General features: G+C 50.9%; 1 protein-coding gene and 4 non-coding genes across 6 annotated transcripts; 2 read left to right on the forward strand and 3 right to left on the reverse strand.

The window, feature by feature from the left end:
* Positions 1–64: 64 nt before the first annotated feature.
* Positions 65–151, reverse strand: TRNAR-UCU (transfer RNA arginine (anticodon UCU)). The gene is given in 2 exon segments: positions 65–100; positions 115–151. It is a non-coding gene; the product is annotated as a tRNA-Arg (tRNA).
* A 500-nt stretch (positions 152–651) lies between these two features.
* On the forward strand, positions 652–733 carry TRNAL-UAG (transfer RNA leucine (anticodon UAG)). Its single transcript has one exon. It is a non-coding gene; the product is annotated as a tRNA-Leu (tRNA).
* Positions 734–1,171: 438 nt separating this feature from the next.
* Positions 1,172–1,243, reverse strand: TRNAQ-CUG (transfer RNA glutamine (anticodon CUG)). Its single transcript has one exon. It is a non-coding gene; the product is annotated as a tRNA-Gln (tRNA).
* Positions 1,244–1,805: 562 nt separating this feature from the next.
* On the reverse strand, positions 1,806–1,878 carry TRNAK-UUU (transfer RNA lysine (anticodon UUU)). The gene has a single exon. It is a non-coding gene; the product is annotated as a tRNA-Lys (tRNA).
* A 1,199-nt stretch (positions 1,879–3,077) lies between these two features.
* Positions 3,078–23,851, forward strand: ALOXE3 (arachidonate epidermal lipoxygenase 3). 2 transcript variants are annotated; one of them, XM_004433101.3, is made up of 15 exons: positions 3,078–3,239; positions 3,870–4,074; positions 5,120–5,201; positions 5,748–5,867; positions 6,191–6,316; positions 8,873–8,976; positions 9,530–9,702; positions 10,453–10,596; positions 10,685–10,888; positions 10,983–11,069; positions 11,586–11,755; positions 12,390–12,511; positions 17,405–17,505; positions 18,073–18,243; positions 22,989–23,851. In XM_004433101.3, exons 1-15 carry the CDS (start codon positions 3,093–3,095, stop codon positions 23,166–23,168), a joined length of 2,136 nt encoding a protein of 711 aa, XP_004433158.3. In that variant the 5' UTR covers positions 3,078–3,092; the 3' UTR covers positions 23,169–23,851. The 2 variants fall into 2 exon arrangements, with proteins under 2 accessions (XP_004433158.3, XP_087296300.1); XM_087440174.1 differs by having other exon boundaries at positions 3,093–3,239; positions 6,194–6,316.
* The last annotated feature ends 746 nt before the right edge of the window (positions 23,852–24,597 follow it).

Genomic DNA, 24,597 nt, shown 5'->3' on the forward strand with positions numbered 1-24,597 from the left:
GGGAGCCTTTAAGTAAAAGCAGAATGCAGACAAAAAGGAGAAAAAAAAAAGTTGGAAATAAAATCGACTCTGGTGGGATTCGAACCCACAACCTTTGAATCGCTCGTTCGTCACTAGAAGTCCAATGCGCTATCCATTGCGCCACAGAGCCACCTGGCGGGCGGCACCGTCTGACAGCTTACGGGTACTAGTATGGGAAAGGGGAGGGGGGAGGGGAAGGGGTAAGGGATTTGGGCGGGGCGTGCCAGGAGCGCGTGGTTCCGGCATCAGAGGCCCGTCAGGGAGAAGTAGCCTGCGCAAAGCACGTGAGCCAGGTGGGAGTGTGGGCGTGCATGGGTGGAAGAAACGGAGAGAGAGCAATGCAATACGAGCGAGCCAGCGAGTAGAGCTCTGGCAGCCTGCTTGGGGGATGTTTCCAGCCCAGGCGCACCTCACTCCCATGTGGCCCCACTCATCAAAATAAACTTGTTTTCTTGTAAATTTCTGTGTGTCTCTGTTTCCTCTGGTCTATCGGCTTTGCCATCCGCTGCTTCGCGGTCCGGAGTCTCGATGGTTCCCAAGGAAGACCAGCAAATGTAGCAAGACCATCGGTAGCTTACTTCTCCCCTCTAGTCTCTTAGGAGGACTATGGGGATGCCAGTTTTCCGCGCAGGTAGCGTGGCCGAGCGGTCTAAGGCGCTGGATTTAGGCTCCAGTCTCTTCGGAGGCGTGGGTTCGAATCCCACCGCTGCCAAACCAGAGTTTTTCCTCGTGGTTTACGCGTGCTGTAATTCATAAAGCCCCTTCTGGAATATTCGTTAATTTTATTAGGACTCCTGGTAGCGGGCTCACCACCGTCTTCCTTGTCCTGTTTCGAGACAGAGCCTAGGTATGCATTACAGCCCCGGACCAAGACCTCGTGGAAACTGCCAAAATAACCTTCACTTCTTAACTGATCTCCACTGTAACACGTCCTCAAATAACATTCTTCTCTCTCAAAATTAGCGCAACTTGGTATATATTTAAGTGACTTACTCTGTGTTCTCCTGATAGTGTGCTAGAAGCTCCAGTGACCCAGTCTGAAAAGCTCAAGGAACAGCAATTTAGTTTTTCTTTCCAGATCCTCTCGGATCATAAGAGAATCTCATATACGAAACTAATAGTAAATGATTCTGAGTGAAAACAAAGCAGAAGGTTCCACCGAGATTTGAACTCGGATCGCTGGATTCAGAGTCCAGAGTGCTAACCATTACACCATGGAACCCACCTGATCTAACGCTCCTTTTCGAGTAGGGATATTACTAAAGTTACTATTACGCGAATCTTCCCTCTGCCATTCAGGAACAAAACCAAACAAAAACTGTCAGATAAGGTGGACACCGCTATTCAGCACCTAAAACATGAATTGAGATGTTCTGTAAGTATCAAATACACACCGTTCGTAGAAGACTTAGTTCGATAAAAAATTGTGAAAATATCATTAATAATTTAAAAATATTGATTACATGTTAAAATGATAAGATTTCGGATATATTGGGTTAAATAAAATATGTTACTGAAATTAATTTCGCCTGTTTCTTTTTACTCTTTTTAATAGGGCTACTAGAAAATTTAAATTCCATGCATGGCTGGCATTACTTACTGCTCTAAAACGTCTACTTTCCTTCCACTGTCATTCGTTCTACCTTCTGAAAGCTAAAACCATGACGAACTTAACACCACTTCCTTTTAAAACCAAGTAACAGTTTTTACTCTTTTCCTTTGTTTTGTCCGAAGGAATACAGATAATTACAAACAGTCGTGTAGAGGTGGAAAAGGAAGCGAGACGCCCGAACAGGGACTTGAACCCTGGACCCTCAGATTAAAAGTCTGATGCTCTACCGACTGAGCTATCCGGGCTCTTACAGTGTCTTTCCTCTATAGCTTATAAGAGTTTTGCACTTAAGAATGTCCGGGCTCGAGGGACTGAGTGTGAATTGTGCACATGTGCGCAGAGGACCCCGGCACAGACTAGGAGGAAGCCGGTGAAGCCCGGGAGCTGCTGATCGTGCTTTCTCCGCCGCTCTCGTGTACGGCTCCTGCCGATGCTCGGACGCTGGGGCTAGAGCGCCGCGAAGGCTGGGACCGTGCGGTGCTGGGACTGGCCGCCCGGGGCCGCTGCCAACTGCGGGCTTCCCTCGTGGCGAGGTTTCTCCCCATTCCGGATGACCTAAATCCCAGACACCGCGGCGCCTCCTCTCCCGCCCACCGCCCCAAAGGCCACAGGCGGGCCCCGAGCGGAAAGAATGCCACATGTGGCCTTCAGACATTGTGCGCCCGGAGTCCACTTCGGTCCTCCGACCGGCCCTGTTCCAGGGGAGAGACTGAGATCGGGCGTACCGAAGACCGGGGACACCGAGGGCTGGGCGTGGTGATGGTGCTGCAGAGTGTGGGGGTGATAGGAGAGTTGTCTCTGACGCCTATGCAGTGTGCAAGGATGCGTGTGCGACTCACTTGCGTGTGGCTGTAGTCACGTGTGATTTATGGCCGAGTGTGGCTCACTTGTGTATACTGATTCACATGGATGATTCACAAGTGGGAACGCGGGTGCCCTGTGCCCAGTTCTGGCTGAGAGAGAGGAGAAGGGGTCTTGGGGAAAGTCGGAGAGTGGGCAGACAAGGGCTCCAGGGCATCAGTCAGCCCCTGACCAGGAGGAGGGCAGTGTCCCAATCATACAGGCGTCACCTACTCCCTGTCTCCAGCTCAGCATCTGGTCCCTCCCTTACCAATGGGACCTGGGCTCCTGATAGCCATCTGGGTGAGCCCTGTCCTGTAAGCCAGAGGGACCGGCTGTGCCAGAGACAAGCAAACAACTATTACCGCGCAAGACTGTGGGCGGGAAGAGGAAGCCCGAAGTGAGCACGGACAGAGGCTGGAGCTTTGAGAGAGAGTGAGCCCAAGAGCAACCCAGAGAGAGCTGGGCCTGTCTCCAGAGGCCGACCCTGTCCCCCAGCCCCTCGCTCAGCGGCTCGGCAGCGCAGCAGCTTAGCCCTGCCCTGCCTGCTGCTCGCCTCTTCCAGGCCGGCTGCTGCTGTAGCCAACATTGCTGGGGGCAGCCCTCCTTCCCACCCACAATGGCCGTATACCGCGTGTGTGTGACCACTGGCCCCTACCTGATGGCCGGCACACTGGACAACATCTCCGTTACACTGGTGGGCATGTGTGGTGAGAGCCCCAAGCAGCTGCTGGATCGGGTGGGCAGGGACTTCGCCCCTGGATCGGTGAGTACAGAGGAGAGAGGGAAGAGCGAGCCCTGAGGGGCAGGGCCGGTGGGAGACCCTGAAGAGGGGAGGGCCTTTCCTCCTGAGCTCATCAAGTCCTGCAGAATCCCGGATGCCAGCTCTGACCTCTTCACCATCTCTGTTCCCGTCCCTGTCTTTCCAATGGATGATACACCTTACTCACGAAGGGATGTAAAGAAAGAGCCCTGGGTAGGGCATCAGGAGAATTCTGCTGGCTTCCTAGTTCCTGCTCCAATAACTGAAGGTGGACTTTGGGCAAGTTGCTTTCCTGCTCTGAGCCTGGGTTTCCTCTTCTCTGGAGGGGATCTGCCTGCCTCTGCCAGCCCCCAGGATTGTTTGCTGGTGGCCTACACAAGGGTGCCGGCTGCCAAGGAGGCTAGTGAAATCCAGAACCCACTCTGCTCACACATGGTGCCTGTGGTACCCGTGGCTGCTTCTACCAGGATGAAGGGGCGCCTTTTTCTAATTCATACAAAAGCATCGCATGGGTTAGCAGCAGCTCAGGTTTATATGCTAGAATAGGTGTAGGTGTAGATGCACCTTGCAAGGTGCAAGGACGGCCCTGGCAGTTCCTTGCCTCTCACCTGCTTGTTCTCTTGGTCCCCTTAGGTGCAGAAGTACAAGGTGCGCTGCTCAGCAGAGCTGGGTGAGCTCTTGCTGCTGCGTCTACACAAGGAGCGCTATGCTTTCTTCCGCAAGGACTCCTGGTACTGCAGCTGCATCTGTGTCACCGCCCCTGATGGTACCCTGTCCCACTTCCCCTGCTATCAGTGGATTGAGGGCTTCTGCACCATAGAGCTGCGACCAGGAACAGGTGGGTCAGAGGCAGGGACTGGCTTGTGCTGCAGAAGGCATCTGTTGGGATTAGGTGTAGGGAATAGGGTTGGGATTGGGGTAACTCAGGGCTCCCAAGTAGATGCTTTCTGGAAAAAGTAAGCCTCCAAAGCCCTGAAATGCAGGGGCTTTCTGGGCAGTATTTGCCCCTCTGGAGACACACAGAGACCAGAGACATGCTCACATACACTCATACCACTCATAGACACAAACACGCACAGACGGCAGTTTGCTTACCCCTGACTCCCTCTGCACTTCCCCAGAGTGAATTCCTCTGGAACCTAGAGAGGAATTAACCTTCAAGCTGAGTAATTGGATCTCAACAGGTGGAGAAGCCCTGAATGTTTAGGGAATTTAGCTGGAGAGGCCCTGGCCACTACTACTGGCTTTTCTGGTGTGGACAAAGTCCCTGTGAGGTGCTGTTCAAATTCCTTCTTGAATTTGGGGGGCCTTTCAAGGATGCTGGACTCCAGTTCCTTCAGCCTCTGGACCCCCATATCTCCTGGACTGTCTAATCTGGAGAGGCAAGACTAGGGCTGGTCCAACTGTTGAGATGAGTCTTAGGGATGAGAGATGATGTTCTAGGCCAAGATGAGGCGAGTGAACATTATCCTTCAGCCCACAGTGAGTCCTTCATAGACTTCACTCCGAACACCCATCTATCATCACAGAACACCCATCCCTCACTTCACAAAGTATATTTGTTCATCAGCCATTTGTCGAGTGCATGTTATGTGCACAATGCTAGGCACCATGCTAGATGCTGGGAATACAGAAAATGAATACAATGCGACTTCTGCCCACAAGGAGTTTATAGTCTTGGAAAAGAGACAAACGTGCAATTAGAAAGATTGCTATAATTTTGGGGTGAATCTGAATCTCTTCTACTGATGAATACATGAAGAACATGGGACATCCATATCGCTGAGGGATTGGGTGCAAGAGCTAGGGAGTTCAGGCAAGGTTTGCTGGAGGAGATGTTGTTCAAAAAGTCTTATATGATGACTAATTTTCATTCCCTACAGCAAGAACTATTTGTCAGGACTCCCTTCCCCTCCTTCTGGATCACAGGAAACGGGAACTCCAGGCCCGACAGGAATGCTACCGGTGAGGGTGGCCTAATTTGACTTCTTTCCCCATCTTTATTCTGACCTCATCCTTAATCAGACTGTTACTAACTCTGACCTCAATTCCAACGTTGGGGGCCCAACTCCTATTACGGGCCTCATTTAAACCTAACCTCAATCTAATATTGACCCTGAGTTCACACCCAGAACACCACTACTGACAGTTGTCCCAATACCATCAATGAATCCACACTCAACCCCCAGCTGCCCTTGATGTGACCCAGATATCAGACATGACCCTAGTATTGACCAACCTTAGCCTGTCCTCAGCCTCACCCCCAAACCAGCCACGATCTTAATCTCAACATGAACCCAACTCTAAACAAGCCTACACATTCATGTTATCCTCAAATCCCACCCTGATCCGAAGCTCAGTGCCTTCAGGGGGAAAATTCCAATTCTTTGTCACCTACCTAGAAAGTGGGTGGCTTCTGGGAGTTTTAATTTAAAGCCATATCTTTAAAAGTGAAGGCTTCTGTTTACCCTAATCTTCCCTTGCCAACTCTGACCTCTTTCCCCCTGGAAGCTGGAAAGTCTACGCCCCTGGCTTCCCCGGCATTGTGGACGTCAGCAGCTTTGAGGAGATGGAGTCAAACAAGAAATTTGCCTTGACCAAGATGACACCTTGTGCAGACCAGGGTGACAGGTAGGAAGGACGCAGGCTTGGGAAGAAGGTAGAAGGGTGTGAAGTGAAGGGTCTGTTGTGAGGATGGGGCCTGGGCAGCCTGGAAGTCGGGGGTCTATGACAAGTGCAGATTAATTCAAGTGTTAGAGCTGAATGGGCAGGGACGGCCCCAGGGGTCTGACAGAGAGGAGGAGGTGGCTTCAGGCAGGAGAGAGGGCAGGGGAGGAGCCTGGAGTGAGGGGAGGCCTGGGGACTCTGGGGGAGGAGAGAGGGAAAGAATTAAGGGGAGTGGGCTGCAGGTCCCTCTGACTGGTTTCCGTCCTTCTGCTCTCCCTGCTCCCCAGCAGTGGGAATCGGTACCTGCCTGGCTTCCCCATGAAAATTGACATCCCATCCCTGCTGTACATGGACCCCAATATTCGCTACTCAGCCACCAAGACGACCTCGCTGCTCTTCAATGCCATCCCTGCGTGAGGCCACTGCCCTCTCTGCCCTCCTGCTCACTCTACCTTCTGCCTCTGCCCTTTGATGCACAGCCACACCTCTGCCCACCATTCTCCCCTGTCTCTGACCCCCGGTCTCCCCTCTGTCTGACCCCTGGTCTCCCCTCTCTCTGCCCCTAGTTTCCCCTCTCTGCCTCAGTCTCCCCTCTCTCTTCCCCTCAGGCTCTTCTCTCTCCTTAGGCAACTCCTTTCTCTATCTCCCCATCGCCTCCTCTTTGCTCCTTAGTCATCCTTGCTCTTTCCATTCCTCAAACCAATACAATTAATTGAATACCTACTCTGTGCAGAGCATGGTCCCAGACACTGTTGGTGGGACCTTAAGCTTTAAGGAGATGGTCAGACCACCTCAAGTTCAAATCCCAGAACCAATACTTTCTAGCTGTGCGACCTTGATTTTCACTTAGCCTCTAAACAGTTTCCTCATCTGTAAAATGACAATAATGTTCGTACCTACCTCATGGGTTTGGAGGAGAATTTAATGAGGTAACATCCAGCACAAAATAATCTCTCCATAGATGTTACTGAGCAGTAGTATAGGATATAGTCTTGGCTGTAAGAACTCACAGTATCACTAGGAAGACACGTCTCGCAATTAATTACCATCAGAGGGGTCATTAGCAGCTCAAGTCAACAGCTGGGGCTCTGCTTGTGACATGGCTGGAGGGGGCACAGTCGACACTCTGGTGCCTTGAGGAGGCAGGGGTCAGCAGGGGCCAGGAGATTGCTCCTGGGGAGATAGGTGGCACTGAAGCAGGCTTTGGGTGGGAGAGAGAAGGAGAGATGAGGGGAGAGTAGGTGGGTCCTGGACAAACCCAGGTCAGTTGGTGGGAGGAATGCAAGGCTCAGCCATCTTTGTAGTGGCTGCATTAGGAGGCCCAGAGGAGCCTGGGGCAAGGACCTGGATCCTCGTCTTCTGGGCTTCCGTGCCAGAATGATTCTTCTGGAGAAGAACTAGTGGGAGGGGGTGAGAGGTGGGTTGGGGCGGGGAGCGCGGAAGTGTCTGTGGTATATTGGAGTGGACAGGCAGCCACAGGTGGCTCATGCTTCAGGACAAAGACCCCCTGAGAGGCCCTGGCAGGGCTGAGGGACCAGAGGAACATCTCGGAAGTAGAGTCACCTGAGTTGGTTTCCGGATGGATATGTGGGTCTAGGTGAGGGAGGGCCTGGGAGACCAGCAGGAAAGCTGGTGCAGGGCTCAGAGAAGGGCCAGCGGGAAGAGGAGCTGGCATTTGGCAGCTGTCCAGGCATTTATGGAGAGGAGGGGGTGGTAGTTGTGCTTTAGGGAGGAGCAACTGCTGGGTGATCTGAAGGACGTTTGCAAGGCCTTCTCTTTCTCCTTATTGCCTCCTCAGCCCCTGCTTTAAAGACTAAGCTCCCACCTGGTTTTTCCCACCCCCTGGGTCCTGAGTCGGCAGGCACTCAGCAAATGCTTGTGGAACGAGGAGTGAGCAGCTCAGTGAGCGTACAGGAAGTCCCAGGGGGGTTTGTCAGGTTGCCAATGCCCCCGTGCCCCCCGGGCTCCTCCAGGTGCCCACACTCTTCATGGCACATCAGCGCCCTTTCACAGCACACCTCATTGACCAGTTGCCACAAACCTGCCTATTCTATGTTCCATTCCCTTCCATTTGATTTGGCCCAGTTAGTGAGTGATTATTATGAACTGGGTATGTCGGGGCATACAGAGCCCAGTCTTGGCCCTAAGGAGCCCATAGTATAATGGGAGATGATATGAGTACACTGGGCTTAAATGTAATGAAGGGAGAGATGAGTGTTTTGTGAAAGATACACACAAGGCGCATGTTTGGAGGGGTGATCAGGCCACACTTCCTGAAGGACTTTGCATCTAAGAAGCACACGGAAGAACAGATGGGTTTGATACTAGGTGGAGATGAGGGGGTGGCTTTCTAGAAGAGGCACAGCTTGAACAAAGCCCTGGAGAGGGGAGAAAGCAGACTTCACTTCTGATTATAAAATAACACGTGCTCATTATAAAAAATTCACACAGTATAGATATCCACAAAGTGAAAAGTGCACAGCCCTTAGATGCCAACCGCACTTTTACCAGTCCAGTGTACAAAGTGCATCTCTGGTTACATTTATTGAGAAGGCCATTGGTTGGCCTTGTCTAGTGCACAGGGTGGGAGAAAAAGCTGGAAAGGTTGGTAGGAATCAGCTGGTGGGTGGTTTCCTAGCCAGCCTGAGCAGTTGGGGCTTTGTCCTGTAGGCAGAGGGGACCCAGTGAAGGTCTATGACAAGATGGAAGCTTGGAGAAAGCAGGCCCCAACACCCATGAGGATGACTTGTCTGCACCACATGGCCGCGTGCACCACCTTTGCACACACATGTGGAGTCACCCCTACAAAGCCTCAACCAGCCACTAGACTTTTCTCCCATGTGGGTTGTTAGGCACCTCTGCTTTGGGCATTGACCTTGTCAGGTCCCTCCAGGCCTCTAGGTGAGGGGCACAGTGCCCCTGGCAGCCCCCAGCTCCCAGGCCCCACCCTCACTTCCCCTCCCCCTCAGGTCCTTGGGGATGAAGCTTCGAGGGCTGCTGGACCGCAAGGGCTCCTGGAAGAAGCTGGATGACATTCGGAATATCTTCTGGTGCCACAAGACCTTCACTTCAGGTGTGCAGAGCCAGGCAGGAGGTGTCCTTCCTCCACCCTACCCCTTGCTCAGACCTCTCCGCCCCATCCTGGGAAAGGGCCCTCTTCCAGCCCTCTCAGGGAGACTGCTGGATTACAGTGTAGGGCTCCTGGTTTCACTGGTGGCAATCTCACAGATTCCCCTCAGGAACCCGGGCATCTCTCCTTCTGGGAGGGGTCAAGAATAGGGGAGTGATGACAGAGAGACACTGCTTGCCTAGAGAGTCAGGGTCGTTTTGGGAGTCCTGATCCTGATCAGATGCAGAGATGCCTTTCTTCTCCTACCCTCATCACCAAGAGTTCTGGGCTTTGGGGCCAGACTTAGGTTCAGATCCCTGTTCTGCCACTCAACTGAGCAAGTCACTCCATCTCTTTGACTCTCAGTGTCCAGCGTTAAATTGAAGATATAACTATACCTACCTCACAGAGTGGCTGGGAGGAAAACCTAAACCATAGTATGACCACAGGGCTGGGCAGGAGCATGATCTAGGGAAGTAGTTTCCAGATCAACTGGCCCCCCTCTCTTGCCCCCTAGAGTACGTCACAGAGCACTGGCATGAAGACCACTTCTTCGGGTACCAGTACCTGAATGGTGTCAATCCTGTCATGCTCCATTGCCTCTCCAGCTTGCCCAGAAAGCTGCCTGTCACCAATGACATGGTGGCCCCTTTGCTGGGACCAGGCACCTGCCTGCAGACAGAGCTAGAGGTGGGTGAGTTGCCATTATAGACAAGGGAAGGGTGTGGAGGGTGGGGGTGGGATGGCTGGGGCTGCATCCAGCATGCTGGCCTCACTCTGTGGGTAGCCATGACCCTGCACCTTTTAAGTAGAGCAGATGTGGAAGAGGGCCAAATGGTGATCAGGATGGTTTGAGATGGCGCCTGGTGAAATGGTATGAATGAGCAGAGCAGCTGCAGGACAGCTTGGAGGAGAAGGGCCTCCAAGATCCCGGGTGGCTGAGGCCCGGAGAAGGCTGTTTTAAGACAGGCCAAAGGCAGTGCCACTAGATACAGCAGGAACAATCATCGAAAGAGAACTAGGAGCTCTCAGGGTGTGGGAGAAGATGATGATCCACTCTCTCTAGGGCAGCCAAACCCTCAGGCATCCTCCAGAAGGCTGGAGATGTGGTTGGTGAATTCTCATTGTGTGTCAATTTTGCTGTTGTTGGATGCACTGAGGTCGACTGAGTTGAGAGAGTAGGAAAGACCAGGTGTGGAGGGAGGAGGAGAGGACGCCGGCTTGTCCCAGCTGGGAAGCCAGGCGAGATGTTGCACACTGAGGAACTCAGCTAGATCTCATTCCAGACGTTCTCGGAAGGGTGGGGTACCCAACACTGGCCATTAGTGCAGGCACCAAGCATTACTGAGGCCCAGGCTGGAGTGGAAGTGGGCAGAGAACGGAGGGGCAAGCCGATCGCGGATGGGGAGGTCACTCTAAGCCTCTGTGCGCCTTTCCCAGAGGGGGAACATCTTCCTAGCCGACTACTGGATCCTGGCGGAGGTCCCCGTCCACTACCTAAATGGCCGCCCTCAGTACGTGGCCGCCCCGCTCTGTCTATTGTGGCTCAACTCCCAAGGGGCGCTGGTGCCCTTGGCCATCCAGGTGAGCGTGGGGCGGAGCTTCGGGGTCGGGGTCTCAAGGGGCACAATAGCAGTCTTGAGCCTCAACCCCTTATTATTCTTGGACGCAGCTCAGCCAGACTCCCGGGCCCGACAGCCCCATCTTTTTGCCCACTGACTCCGACTGGGACTGGGTGCTGGCCAAGACGTGGGTGCGCAACTCCGAGTTCCTGGTGCACGAGAACAACACGCACTTTCTGTGCACGCACTTGCTGTGCGAGGCCTTCGCCATGGCCACGCTGCGTCAGCTGCCTCTCTGCCATCCCATCTACAAGGTGTGTGAGACCCCCCGGGCTGGGCCAGAGGGGGCGGGGCCAGGGCGGCCTTCTCCCCTGACCTTCGGCTCCTGTGACGTCATCCCGCTCGCAGCTCCTGCTTCCCCACACTCGCTACACGCTGCAGGTGAACACCATCGCAAGGGCCACGCTGCTCAACCCTGAGGGCCTTGTGGACAAGGTGCGGCCTCCCAGCTCCCTGCCCTCCCCGGCCCTGAAGCCCCGCCCCCGAGGACGTTTTGCCCCGCCTACAAGCCCTGTTCGGCCTCCAATCCCATTCCACAGTCCCTGCCGGCCTCTTCCCGCAAGCCCCGCCCCTCCGCGTCAGTCTCCTACGTGCCCCGCCCATAAACCCTGTCCCTCTCCTGCCAATCCCACCCGCCCGCTCCACGCCCTCAGGCCCTGGGTCCAGACGTTCCTTGAGGTGGGCAGGGCACCCCCAGCCTGAGCACAGCGCCCGGCTGACCCTGCGCTGGCTCTCGCTTGCCTGCTTCCCCGGCATTTAGTTCATTCTTCTAGTTACCAAATACCTGAGGATTACGTCCTATGCGCAGGCCCCTATGGGTCTTTGATCTGTGGTCTTGGACTGATTGATTAACTGAAAAATCCTCTCTGCTGAGTCACTAGCCCTATCTCATCCCTGGGCACTGCGGTGGGGGTTCGGCCTGCCAGGAAGCCAGCTGTGCTGTGTCCTTAGGTCACGTCCATCGGGAGGCAAGGTCTCCTCTACCTCATGAGCACTGGTCTGGCCCACTTCACCTACACCAATTTCTGCCTTCCGGACAGCCTGCGGGCCCGCGGCGTCTTGGCCATCCCCAACTACCATTACCGAGACGACGGCCTGAAGATCTGGGCCGCCATTGAGAGGTGTGGGATTGGGACCCTGCAGCCAATCTGGCCCTACCAGGGCCTCCTGGCCCAGGGGCAGTGTGGGCCCCTGTGCTCATGAAGGCTGAGGTGCTTAGTGCTGGGGATTTCCGGTATTCTCAGGCCCCAACATGGGGCCCCCCAAGGGTGAGAGTTGGGGTTGGGGTCCCCTCTGAAATGGCAGGTAGCTGTGGGCTGAAGAGGGGCTGGGCTGTGTATAAAGGCAATGAAGGAAGGGAAGGATGGGGTGTCCAGGGGAGTCAGGGCAGGTGCAACAGCTAATGTGGGCTGGGGCCTCCAGACAGGCGAGTCTTCCTTTCTCCTTCGTGCTGAGTTGGGGTGGGTGGTGGTTGGCTACAGTGTGAGTCAGGCTCCCCTGAGCACACTCTCCCCCTAGCCTCCTGGGCTGAGAGGAGGCCCAGAGCACCCATAACTCAGGAGTGAGGGGAGACTTGAGGGAAGCCTGGGCACTCGGGTTCCAGCTGGATGTGGGGGTCCCCGCTGAACCCCTGTGGACTCCCAGTGGACTCTGGCCAGGTGGCTCTCCCCAGCCTGAGCGGCAATGGACCTTGGTTTTCTGGCCAGGCCTGAGCCCAAGGTCACTGCCGTGGCATGGTGCCTCTCTTTTCTGCAGCTTTGTCTCAGAAATCGTGGGCTACTATTATCCCAGTGATGTGTCAGTGCAGCAGGATTCGGAGCTGCAGGCCTGGGTCGGCGAGATTTTTGCTCAGGCGTTCCTAGGCCGAGAAAGCTCAGGTATCCTTCTCCATCCCCCAACCACAGGCTCTCAATGGCCCAATGCTCCCCCTGGCCCCACCATTAATCAGTTCCTGTTTATTGACCAGCCTTTGAAGTCCATCCTGTTGTTAGCCCCACTGAACAGATGAGGAATAGGCACAGAGAAGGCTGCACAGATAGCAAGTGGCAGAGGCAGGATCCAGGGCCAACTCCTACCGTCTCTAAAGCCCTTGCTTTCGACCACTACACTGTGCCCCTCGGGTCCTCCTTGACCTTTACACAAACTCGTCCATTCAACGAGTTGTTGAATTCCGCTTGCTGAGCTCTGTGGATGTGTTGCATCATGTGGTAGGAGCCATCTTTGGCCTCAAACACAAAGGATTCTGGAACCCTCTCTCATACTCTCTCATGCCTGTCCTGCCAGGTGGCCCCTCCAGCCACCAACCTCTCTTACCTCCTTTGGCTTCATGGAGTGGGTTGGTCCTTCTGCTGCCTGATTCCTCCTTATTTACACCTGTCACCTAACCCTAACTCTCTCTTCTCTTCTGCCACTGCCTGAGAGGCCTCTGAGACCCACCAACACCAGTGGCCTCCTTTTAGGCCTCCTTTGCTTAACCTTACTGCCAAGCAGATGCCCCAGACCACTCTTCCTTCCTTAAAGTCTTCCCTTAGCTTCAGGGAGGATATGTCCTTCTGAACCTCCCACTTCTTCCCAGGCCCCTGCTATCTCCCTATCCCAGCTGTTGGCTTGTCCTGGATCTCTGTCTCGTCTCTCTACCCCTCGGTAACGCAGTGATCCTTTCTCCCGTTTCTCCTCTGTAGCTGATTCCAGACTTGGAAATCCCCCCATTCCCTATGCCCTGAAGGACTTTCCTTTTTGTCTGTCTCATTGGCACCCTTGAGACCTGCACATGAAAACTACAAGTCATCACTATAGAATGACTTCTGGCCTCCCTGGGGTTATACACCCTATTGCTACTCTTCATGGCCTGCTTCCCTGGTGCCTCTGTATTATACCATGTATACTCCAGGCACTGGAAAATGGAGATGAGGCCTCTATGTCTGGGTGTAGTGGGAGAAAAGGAAAAGCTCCAAGTGGGACAAATGTCCACCCTCCAGTTCCCCCAGCCCTGGCCTGAGGGTGGAAGACTCTCACTGCCTGGGACGTCTTCTCTCAGCAGGGATGTGGCTTTCAGCCTCTGGTGGTCACTCAGAGGAGTTCCTGCCTGGGGAGACCCAGGGAGGAGGGGTGGTCTTAGGTCGCCTGCAGATGGAATGAACAGCTTTGCAGCCCTACCTGTAGTGGGCTCCAAGGCTTTTCTTTTTTTTTTAAACAAAAATGTTTAAACATATAGAAGTGTAAAGAGTATAATGTTATGAACATCCATTTACCTACAACCCAGATGCAACAATTGTTAACATCTGCCTTATTTGATTAATCAAATCAAATTTGAAAATTTTGTTTACTGTTGAAGTCTTTTAAAGTAAATTACAATATTTCATATTTCAGTCCTAATCAATATGCAACTCAAAAAAATGTTTTTCTACACAACCACATACTGTCATCATGCTTAACAAAATTGACAATAATCTCCAATATCACCCTCTTACCTAGTCCATGTTCAAATTTCCTCCCTTGTTCCGTTTTCCCTCAGTTGATCCTGTTGATTCCGGAGCCAATCAAGGACCACATGATACAGCTGTTGTTTTGACTCTAAAGCCTCTTTTAATTTAGGAGAGCCCCCCACGCCCCGCCCCCCCCCCCCCCCGGCTTTGAATCACATGACATCTGACATGGACTTATTGAAAAGCCAGGACTAGTTGATCTGCAGAATGTCTCGCCTTCTGTAATTATCTAATTGCTTCCTCATGATGTCATTCATCTTGTTCCTCTGCCCTCTGTGTTTTTGTCAACCGGAAGTAATATCTAAAGGTTACATGTTTTTGGCAAGAATATTTCTCAGGTGATACTGTGTTCTCCACATTGCATCATGTTGGGAGACACATAATGTCAGGTTGTCTTGCTATTAGTGATGCTAAGAGTGATTTCTGTGTTAAGATGGTCACTGCCAGAGGTCTTTTGGATCTTTTAAAGAGTGACCCCTCCCCATGCTTTGCAAGCCTATTGTTAATCATGGGCAGGCCTGATCCTGGGCAGTTATTTTCTATTTGGGGTTATTTATTTCCTATTTAAGACCCAGAGGGGGATCTGGTAACTGTTGGCTTAACTCTCCCATCTTACTTCATTAAACTTGTCTCTGATTTAATACATCAGAATATTCTTCAGACTGACAAACATCTCTTCCAACTAATACAAACTTATTCCAGATTCCTATGTTTTAAGGCAAAACACACTCATTAATTAACCTCAGTTAGTATGACTTTTGCTTCCGTATTTCTTTTTTGTGTGTGTGTGAGGAAGATCAGCCCTGAGCTAACATCCATGCCAATCCTCCTCTTTTTGCTGAGGAAGACTGGCCCTGGGCTAATATCCATGCCCATCTTTCTCCACTTTATATGGGACGCCGCCACAGCATGGCCTGACAAGCGGTGCATCAGTGCGCGCCCGGGATCCGAACCCGGGCCGCCAGCTGCAGAGCGCGCGCACTTAACCGCTACGCCATGGGGCCGGCCCCACTTCCATATTTCAAGGGGAAAAAATAAATAATATAAGCTACAGAAAATTTCCCATAGACGGTCTGACTTCTTTGCTTTTTTATTCTCAGCCCTCAAGGTTAGAATATCAACCACGAATGGAACATTCAGAAAATTCCCACACACCCCAGGCAGATGTCTGTCCTTCCTCCAAACCTCTCTGTCTGCTCTGTTGCATCAGCCTCTCTCCAGTCATCCTGACTCCAAACCTTGGAGCCATCTTTGACTCATGTTTCCCTCTGTCTTCGTCTCTGCCTAAATCCAGTTTGGTGGCTAACCCTATAGTCCCCATCGTTTCTCACTGTCACCACCCTAGTCCCAGTCCTCACATTACTCCTGCACTGTGGCAGCTGCCTCTTAACCAGTCCCACCTCTCCCAGCCTCTCACTCCTTGCCCTCCAAGCCTGCGGGTCCACCGCCCCGGTAATCCTCTGAAATACTGCCTGGAAACCACCTGGCCTGGCTCACTGCTGTAGCCTCATCTCCAATTAAGCCTCCTCCCTGTCCCGTCACCTTGTTTAGACTCCATCCTTCCCACTCTGGCTTCTTAACCTCTCACGCATTCACTTCATTCAACCAATTCTTACGGGGCTCTTTAATATTAAGTATTGTTCTAGGTGCTGGGGTTCAGCCAGGACGTGACAGACAAAAGTCCTGGCCTTCACAGAGCTTAATGCTCTTGTGAAGAGAGACAGGTAATAAATATGTCAGGTGGTTAGGAATGCTAAGAAGAGTGAAACAGCATAAGAGGATATAGTGTGTTGAGGTAGGGGATCATTGCAGATAGGTGGTCAGGGAAGGCCTCTCTGAGGAGGTGATGTTCAAGTAGACACCTGAAGGAAGTGAGAGAGCTAGTTCCGTGACTAACTGGGTAGAGTATACAGGCAGAGGTAGAGGGAGTGCAAAGGCCCTGAGGTGGGAGCGTGTTGGTGGGTTTGAGGGCTTCAAGAGAGTAAGCGAGAGGGAGAAAAGTAGGGAAGGAAATGAAGCAGAGAAGGAGCAAGAGCCAGATCAAGTAGGGCCATAGTAGGTAAGTGAAATGGGAAGCCCTTAGAGGGTTTTAGCAAGGGGTGGCATAATTCACTTTATGATCCTAAAGGATCACTCACTCTGGCTGTCTTGTGAAGAAAGGCTGTCAGGGGCAAGGGTGGAAGCAGTCAGTTTCATCCAAGAGCGAGATGATGGAGACTAGGCAGTGGTGGAGACTGGAGGTGGTGAGACAAGATTGGCTTCTGGAAGTATCTGCTGATATGTGTGGTATGAGACAAAAAGAGGAGTGAGTGCACAGATTCTGGCCTGAGCAACTGGATAAGAGTTCTGAAATGGGCCCACTGTGGGAAGGACGGGTTTGGGGAGTGTGTGTGGTTGGGGAGTCAAGCATTAGGTTTTGCAAATGTTAAGTGTGAGATGCCTTGTAGACACTCAGGTGGAGATGGCAGGGAGCAGCTGAGGATTTGTGCCTGCTGCTGAGTCTCAAGTTCAGGGGCCAGGCAGAGCCGGAGATGTGGATCTGGGAATTGTCAGCCAGTGGGAGGTGGTCAAAGCCATAAAATTGGATGAGACCAGTGAGGTACAGAGAGAAGAGGACCACGGGCTGAGCCTGAAAATGCCTTCTTCGGTCATCTTTTTTCCATTCAAAGCTCACCCAGTCTTCAGCTCAGGGAGGCCCCTTCTCTTCCTCTAGGAAAGTCTCCCATAACTGTGTTAGCCCCAGAGCCTGTTTCTGCCCTGCCTGCCCTCCCCACAAAGAGCCAAGCCCTGGCCTTAGAGCTTCCTTCTGCTTCCATCACTGCAAGCTTATGAGTAACACTCTCTGGTCGTCTGTCTCTGCTACTAAACCCCACAGTGGATGATCTGCTCCTGGGTGCTTGGACAAATCTTGGTGAAGATTAATTAAATCATTTTAAATCATAGAATTAAGCCATTAAGCACTAATGTGAGCTGCAGACAGAAGTGCCTTGGTGGTTGGGGAGAGGCAGCTTGGCTGTTGGCTTGAACCTGCCTCCTCTGCTGTGAGCCCTGCTGGCTGGTCATTTTCTGCTCTGATCCCAGCACCCAGCTCCTATCCTGACCACCTTCAGAGACCACAAACCTTGGTGTTGACCATCCCCAACCTCAGCCCAACCCTAATTTTGGTCTAAAGACAGTGGTGGCCAAATATTTAGCCCTCACTTCCTCACTCTCCCCCTGCCCTGAGCTGCCCCTAGGAATCCGGTCCCCTCCATCCACACCCTCTTCCCTTCCTTCTATATCCAGGCTTCCCACGCCAGCTGTGCACCTCAAGAGAGCTGGTGAAGTTCCTCACTGCAATCATCTTCAACTGCTCCGCCCAGCACGCTGCTGTCAACAGTGGGCAGGTGAGGCTGCAGAGGGCAGGCCTGGGGAGCGCTGGGCCATGCAAGGTGGCATGGGCTCAGCAATGGACGTGAGGCCAGAGTTTGGGTTGAGAGTATGGGTAGGTCAGCGTTGGGGTGGGTTTATGATCAGAGCTGGTGTTGGATGATGATGGGTGGAGCTGGATCCAAGGTTGTAATGGTGACTCGAGTTGGTGTTGTGTAGGGAGTAGACCTTATGGGCTCCTGTCATGGTTGGGATGCGGCTAGGTAGAGTACAGGTTGCTCTGTGTGGCATGCCAGCCCAAGGCCCTTTCCTAGGGTTATCTCCTCTCTGGGTCCTCCTCTTTCCTTGGTGATTCACTCCACCCAGTCCTGGAACATTGGGCGGGGAGTGACAAGGGGTGAGCCAGGCTCTGACCCACTTCTGGAACTTTCTACCCTATACCCCTCCTCCTCTTCCCTTTCCACAATCCCCTCATTTCCCAGCTGCAAGATCTGAGATGGTAGGGGCAGGATCAGGGATGATGGTGAAGGAGCTGGTCCTCTCCCTCTGACCAGCTGACTCAGCTGGGGCGGGGCTCTCCACAGCATGACTTTGGGGCCTGGATGCCCAATGCCCCATCATCCATGAGGCAGCCCCCACCACAGGCCAAGGGGACCACCACCCTGAAGAGTTACCTAGACACTCTCCCAGAAGTGAACATCACCTGTAAAAACCTTCTCCTCTTCTGGTTGGTCAGCCAAGAGCCCAAAGACCAGGTGTGTGTGTGGGGTGGGGTGGGGTGGTGTCGGGGTGGGGGTTTGCAGGGCCTGGGCATTGTGGGGGTGGTGGTAGCTGTTCCAGGGGGGCTTGGGGACTGACTGCTGGCATTTATGCCCACTGCTGAGCTGCTTTGGGGTCTTCAGTTTCTCCTGGAGATGATAGTTGATCCCAGAAGACATACATTGAAGCAAATACCAGTGTAGTGGCTGGGGCACAACATCCATCCAATTCACCAGGTTACCAATCTATCTACCCATTTGTCCATCCATCCACCCATCCCTCTATCCATTTATTCATCAGTCAACCATTCACCCATCAACTGCTCATCCATTCATCCAAACATTCAACACACGTTTTTTGAATACCTCCCATGTGTCAACACAGCACTGGGCACCAGGCATATAAAGGTGAACAAGACCTTCCTGCCTTCAAAAATCCAACGGTCCAGTTGAGGAGACACACAGGGAAATGAAAAAGGGCACCACAGTGTTGTAGGAATTATTTATATACTAATTCCTCCATTCAACACATACTTCTTCAGTACCTACAATGTACCAGACACTGGTGGGCAGATATTATCCCTGTCCTCGAGAGCTTACAGTGTAGTGACAGAGGTGAGGATGGGGCCTCTGTGGAAACTGACAGAGTCTAGGCAAACCCAAGAAGGCTTCTTGGAGGAAGTGACATCTAAGCTGAAACCTGTGTGACAATTAGGAGTTCGGCAGACAAAGGAGGCACAGGATTAGTTTCTAAGCAGAGGGAAGGATGTGACCGAGTGAAATCAAGTAAAGTGAAGGCGAGAGTCTGTTGGTGTGATTGTGGGATCACAAATGGTTCAGTGTGGGCACAGTGTTCATTCAGAGGACAGTGGGGAGCCAGGAGTCATTGAAGAGTTTTAAGCCTGGGATCACATGGCTAAATTTGTGTTCTAGCAGAGGCACTTCTATGGCTGTGTGGCTGGAAAAGAACGGCAGTTTTGGAGGCAGGACGGCCAGTGAGGAGGCTGTTACATAGGCTAGGCCAGTGCAGCAGCCTTTTAATCACCAATTACCGTCGTCTCCATTTACACATTGTGTTCTCAGTCATGCCTCTGCCCTCCTGGCCTTGCTCACAAGTTCTCTGACATTACATGAATATCCTCATTTCTCATGCTGGACTCTGTCTGGTGCAGATATTTTATCTTCCTAACAAGTTTTAACTTACCATCTCATAGCCTGGGAATGCCAGGAACACATCCCTGGATCCTGCTCCTTTCTGGTCCCATCTGCCAAGTATTTGGAGACATTCATTTCTTTTGTTATAGAGGAAAAACTCTCTCTGTTTTTTGTCTACCCACAGAATACTCTATTACTGTTCTCACTCAATACTCAACAGCCACCAAATGTGTGGGGTTGTTCCCACACCAAGCAACTCTTAGACACCAGCTGGGTGTCCTATAATTTAACTCAATTCTGATGCCATCTATCTGGAGATAGTGTCAGATCCCACAGGTTAAGGGCTCAGTCCTCAAGACTGCCCCTCCCCGTGCCCCCTTTAGCCGTCAACTGCCAATCACAAGCGTAGGTTGCCACCTGTGCTTCTGACCAACCAGCTATAAATCAGAGGTTTCTATAGCCCCCTCCTCAGGTTCAGTCATTTGCTAGACCAGCTTACAGAAGGAAAACAGTTTACTTACTAGGTTACTGGTTTATTATAAAAGGATACCACTCAGGAAGAGCCAGAGGGAAGAAAAGCATAGGGCAAGGTGCGGGAAGGGGTGCACAGCTTCTGTGCTCTCTCTCCCAGCTCCTCCGTGTGTTCGCCACCCTGGAAGCTCTCCAAACCTGTACTTTAGAGATTTTCATGGAGGCTTCATTACATAGGCACAATTAATTAAATCATTGGCCACTGGAGATTAATTCAACCTCCAGCCCCTATCCCCTCCCCAGAGGTTGGGGGGTGGGACTGAAATTCCAACCCTCTAATCACATGGTTGATTCCCCTGTCAATCAGCCCCCAACCTAAGGGGCTTTCCAGAAGTCACCTTATTAACATAAACTCAGGTATGGTTGAAACGGGTTTATTTTGAATAATGAAAGACCCTTTTTTACATTCTTATCACTTATAAGGGTATGAGGAACTCTGTGCAGGAAAAGGGCGAAGACCAAATATATATTTCTTATTGTAAATCACAGCATCACAGTGGAAAGGGATGAGCAGGCAAGAGGATGAGGGTGGAGGGTTCCCTCCTCATAAGCCAGTGGGAAGTTTAACCTGCAAAATTATAACAACAACAACAATAACAGCAGCTATCACTCCCTGAGGATCCATCATGTCTCAGTCATTAAAACAGAGACACTATGTACACTATTTTAAAATACAAACTAAATAAGTAGCTATATTTGAAATGCTTAATACAGTGCCTAGCATATACATGTTCAATAAATGGTAGTTTCATTTTACAGGGGAGAAACCTGAGGTTCAGAGACACTAAGCAATTTGCCCAAGGTCACATAGCTAGTAATGAGCTTTGAACCCAGTCTGTGATATTTCTGTGTTCTGCTTTTTTTTTTTTTTTTTTTTTACCAATTTAAAGTTTTTTATTGCAAAGCACCACCCAACCTTAGCAAGAACACAAAGAAAATGGCACTCTCATATATGGTGGTATCATGGTAAACTGGTAAAATACTTTTGAAAAATAATCTGGCAGTATGTTTCTAGAACAGTAAAAACAAATTCATAATCTTTATTTCAGTAACACAACTTTGTTGTTGTTTTTATCTTCTATTTATAAGTGAGATGATATGGTATTTGACTTTCAGTGTTTTCTTTTTTGACAGCTACACTCCACTGTAGTTTTAGATATTAGATGTCAATCTGGTAAATAAGACAAAAAAACTGATTCTTTGAAATGACCAATAAAATAAAGAAACCAGAGACAATTCTAATCAAGAAAAAAAATCACCTAAATGTACAACATTAGGAATGGGAGAGGCATACAGCCACGAATACAGAGAAGATTGAAAAAATTAGAAGAAAATACTACTTAGACTTTTATGCAAGCAAATTTGAAAATCTCGATGATCATAAAAAAATCATAAATGATTTTCTAGGAAAACAGAAACAACCAAAACTTAATACCAGAAGAGATGAAAGCCATACATAAATGGAAAATGTTGTAAAAGATCTGATCCTTCTCCCTGCAAAGGGAGATTCTATTAAACCTTCAAGGAACAAGTAATTCCTAAATTATTCAAACTGCTTGAACGTATAGAAGCTTCTCAAATCATTTTACTGGGTTACATTTTACTGGGAACCCTAATACCAGCACCTGGCATAGGTAGTACTCTTAAGAAGGGGGGTGGGTCTGGGGTAGAGGGTTCCAGTCTCAGACCCACACCTCCCACCTTGGATATGTAATCAGGCCTCTCTAAGCCCCAGTGTCTTTATCTGTAAAGTGGGAATGATTCAGGGTACCTGTTTTACAGGATTGTTGTGCCATTGTGACAGTCCACATAAATTGCTTGCAACATGGTAGCTATCATTAAGAATATAAAATTATAAACTCATTCTACTTAGCTACCACAGTCTTAAAAATATATCAGGAGCCAATGAAGGCCAATAGTAAATAGTCCAATAATAATACACCATGACGAAGTCTAGTTTATTCTACGAATGAAAGGAATGAAAGGTTGGTTCAACCGTATGAAATCTAACAATATGATTCATTACATCAGTAAGGAAACACACCATATAATCATTTCAATATATGCTGAAGAAGCATTTGATAGATGTGAACAGCTGTTACTAATAAAAACTCAGTGTAAAATGAAACTCCCTTACGGAGTTTTGATAAAAGGTATATTTCAGAAAACTGTCCTTATGGTGAAACAAGAGAGGTCTCCTCATTAAGGTCAGAGACAAAAAAACAACGCCCACTGTTACTGCTGTTATTTAACACCGTCTGGAAGGCTTCGCCAGCACAATAAAACAAGACAAAGAATTTTTTAAACATCAGTATTACTGGCAAGAGTTCGTTTGTGTGAAGGTTGTATTGGGTGGGAAGTGTGTGCTGGTTAGGAGACTGGCCGAGTGAACTGTGAGGGTGAACTGGTTGTGTGGTCATGGAGAGAGGGGCAGTCCTGTACTGCACAGGGTGGCATTGTTCATGGTGGTATTTCTTGAGTGTGGCTGGCCATGCTGTATAGTGTGACAGTGTATGGTGATGGTGACTGTGTTCGCAAAAGTTTCATTACGTCCGTTGTTTGGGAAGATGCCTCAGATCTGGTTGTCTTCAGAGATTGAATTTTGTGAAACTGTGAGGTAATAGGTGTATTCTTGGGCTTATTTGCTGGAGTGTTTATGTTGATTTCAGTTGAGTTATGAATGTGGTTGTGTTCTTTTAATTCACAGAGCAGTGGACCAGGCACTGGAAGGAACCTTTAAAGATTTTCTAGTCTAATCCATTCACTTTCAGATGCAGAAGCTGAGTCTCAGGGTCAGAGTAATAGGCAGAGGGTTACCAGACAGGGAGCATTAACCTTGGGTTGGCTAGTTTCCAAGTCCCATTCTGCTGTGGGTGTTGGGGGCTACTCTGTGCAGATTGCGTGGAGTGGAGGTTTGGGGTTGTGGTTTGAAGGGTTTGCGTTTACAGTAGCTGTAGCTGGGTCATGCCCTAAGAAGTCACTTGACTGTATTTGTTGGTAAATGGGGTCTTTCATTATTCTCCGTCCTGTCCTCAACGTCATCCTGACTCCGCCAGCGCCCCCTCGGCACCTACCCGGACGAGCACTTCACTGAGGAGGCCCCGCGGCGGAGCATCGCTGCCTTCCAGGGCCGCCTGGCCCAGATCTCGAGGGACATCCGAGATCGCAACCAGAGCCTGGCGCTGCCCTACGCCTACCTGGACCCTCCCCTCATCGAGAACAGCGTCTCCATCTAACCCCCTCCTCCTACCACCTGGGAGAGAAAGGCCCAAGCATGAGGAGGGCCAACTTCTCAGGGTCCTCTAGGCCATGCTGCCCTCTCTGTTCTCTGTCAGCCTGAACCTTCTCCTCTGCAGGTGGGGACCTTTTCCACCCAAGATGGCTCTAGCATCATGTGAACTGGGCCCTAAGCTGTGAGGGACCAATACAGCAGGGTCCAGGGTGAGAAGCTGCTGGCTGACGTCAAACGCACAACAGGCTCCTCCAAAAGGAAGGAACCCCATCATCCTTTGCCCTACTTTGGGCGGCCTCCTGCTCCCCTCTCCTGTGAAAATCTACCTCCTCCCATTGGGACCCTTGGCTTGGGACTCGGAGCTGTCCTTTTCAGTCCTCCCCAATCCCCGAACTCTTTCTCCTGCCTTGCCTTTTTGTTTCCACTTTCCTCCAAGCCTAGGACCAACCAATCCAACTTCCTTCTCTGGAAGAGCCTGGAAACTGGGCAAGAAGGATGTGTGCCCTTGATCTGCAGCCTGGTCCACTTGGACTGCAGCGTGTTTTAGGGGAAAGTTAGAATTAGAGCTCGGGGCCAGGCTCCCTGGCTTGGATGTGTATGTGGGGAGTCTCTTCCCAGCTCGTGTCCCATCCCCACCCCTTTTTTTGTCCTTGAGCCCCGTGAGTTCAATAAAAACCAATATATTTGGCTCCCATTTCATTTTTGTTTTGATATATGTACGTGTGTATGTAGGTGGGTGGGGGACCAGGGGAATGGAGAAGGAAGGAGTAGCAGTGAGTTCCTGGATCATTTGTTCTGGAGACAGGAAGCCTCCCAGCCCAACTCACCAACTAGCCAGGCCCTACATTCCTGCCTTCACCTCCCAGAGTGCGTCATTCATCAGGAGGTGAAGGAATAGCCAGACTCAAGGGGCTGATAGGAAAAAAGCAGGTATTTTGCAAAGCCTGAGAATCCAGCTTCTGGGTGTGGGAGTTGTTAGTGTTGCCACTGAGATCCTGTTCCTCTTCTGGACACACGAAAGACTCAATCTCTGGCTCTCTTGTGGATGGGTGGGGTCATGGATGAGTTTTGGCCAATGAGCTACAAGCAGAAATGATATGGGTCATCTCCAGGCTGGAGCATTTAATTGCAGGCACGAGCCTGCCAGTTTTCTCTCTGCCTCTGCTGTTCTAGAAGCACCAGTTGAGATGGCACTTCCATCAGCTTCTGTCTCTGAGGGACTAGAGCAGAGCCCCTTGCTGACCTGAGCTGGTCATGGAGCTGAGCAAGAAAGAAACTTTTGTTGCGTTAAGGCCATTGAGATTTGGGGATTGTTGTTGTTGCAGCATAATCCTGCCCATCCTGACTGAAACAGATGGTTATCTGGAGAGTCTGATGTTCTCCCTTTCAGCTGTATAGCCCTTAAAAATAGAGATTTGTGCAGCCCTCAAGTT

The sequence above is a fragment of the Ceratotherium simum genome, chromosome 16 (assembly GCF_057802395.1).
Source record: "Ceratotherium simum simum isolate JZ-2026a chromosome 16, ASM5780239v1, whole genome shotgun sequence".
Taxonomy (NCBI): domain Eukaryota; kingdom Metazoa; phylum Chordata; class Mammalia; order Perissodactyla; family Rhinocerotidae; genus Ceratotherium; species Ceratotherium simum.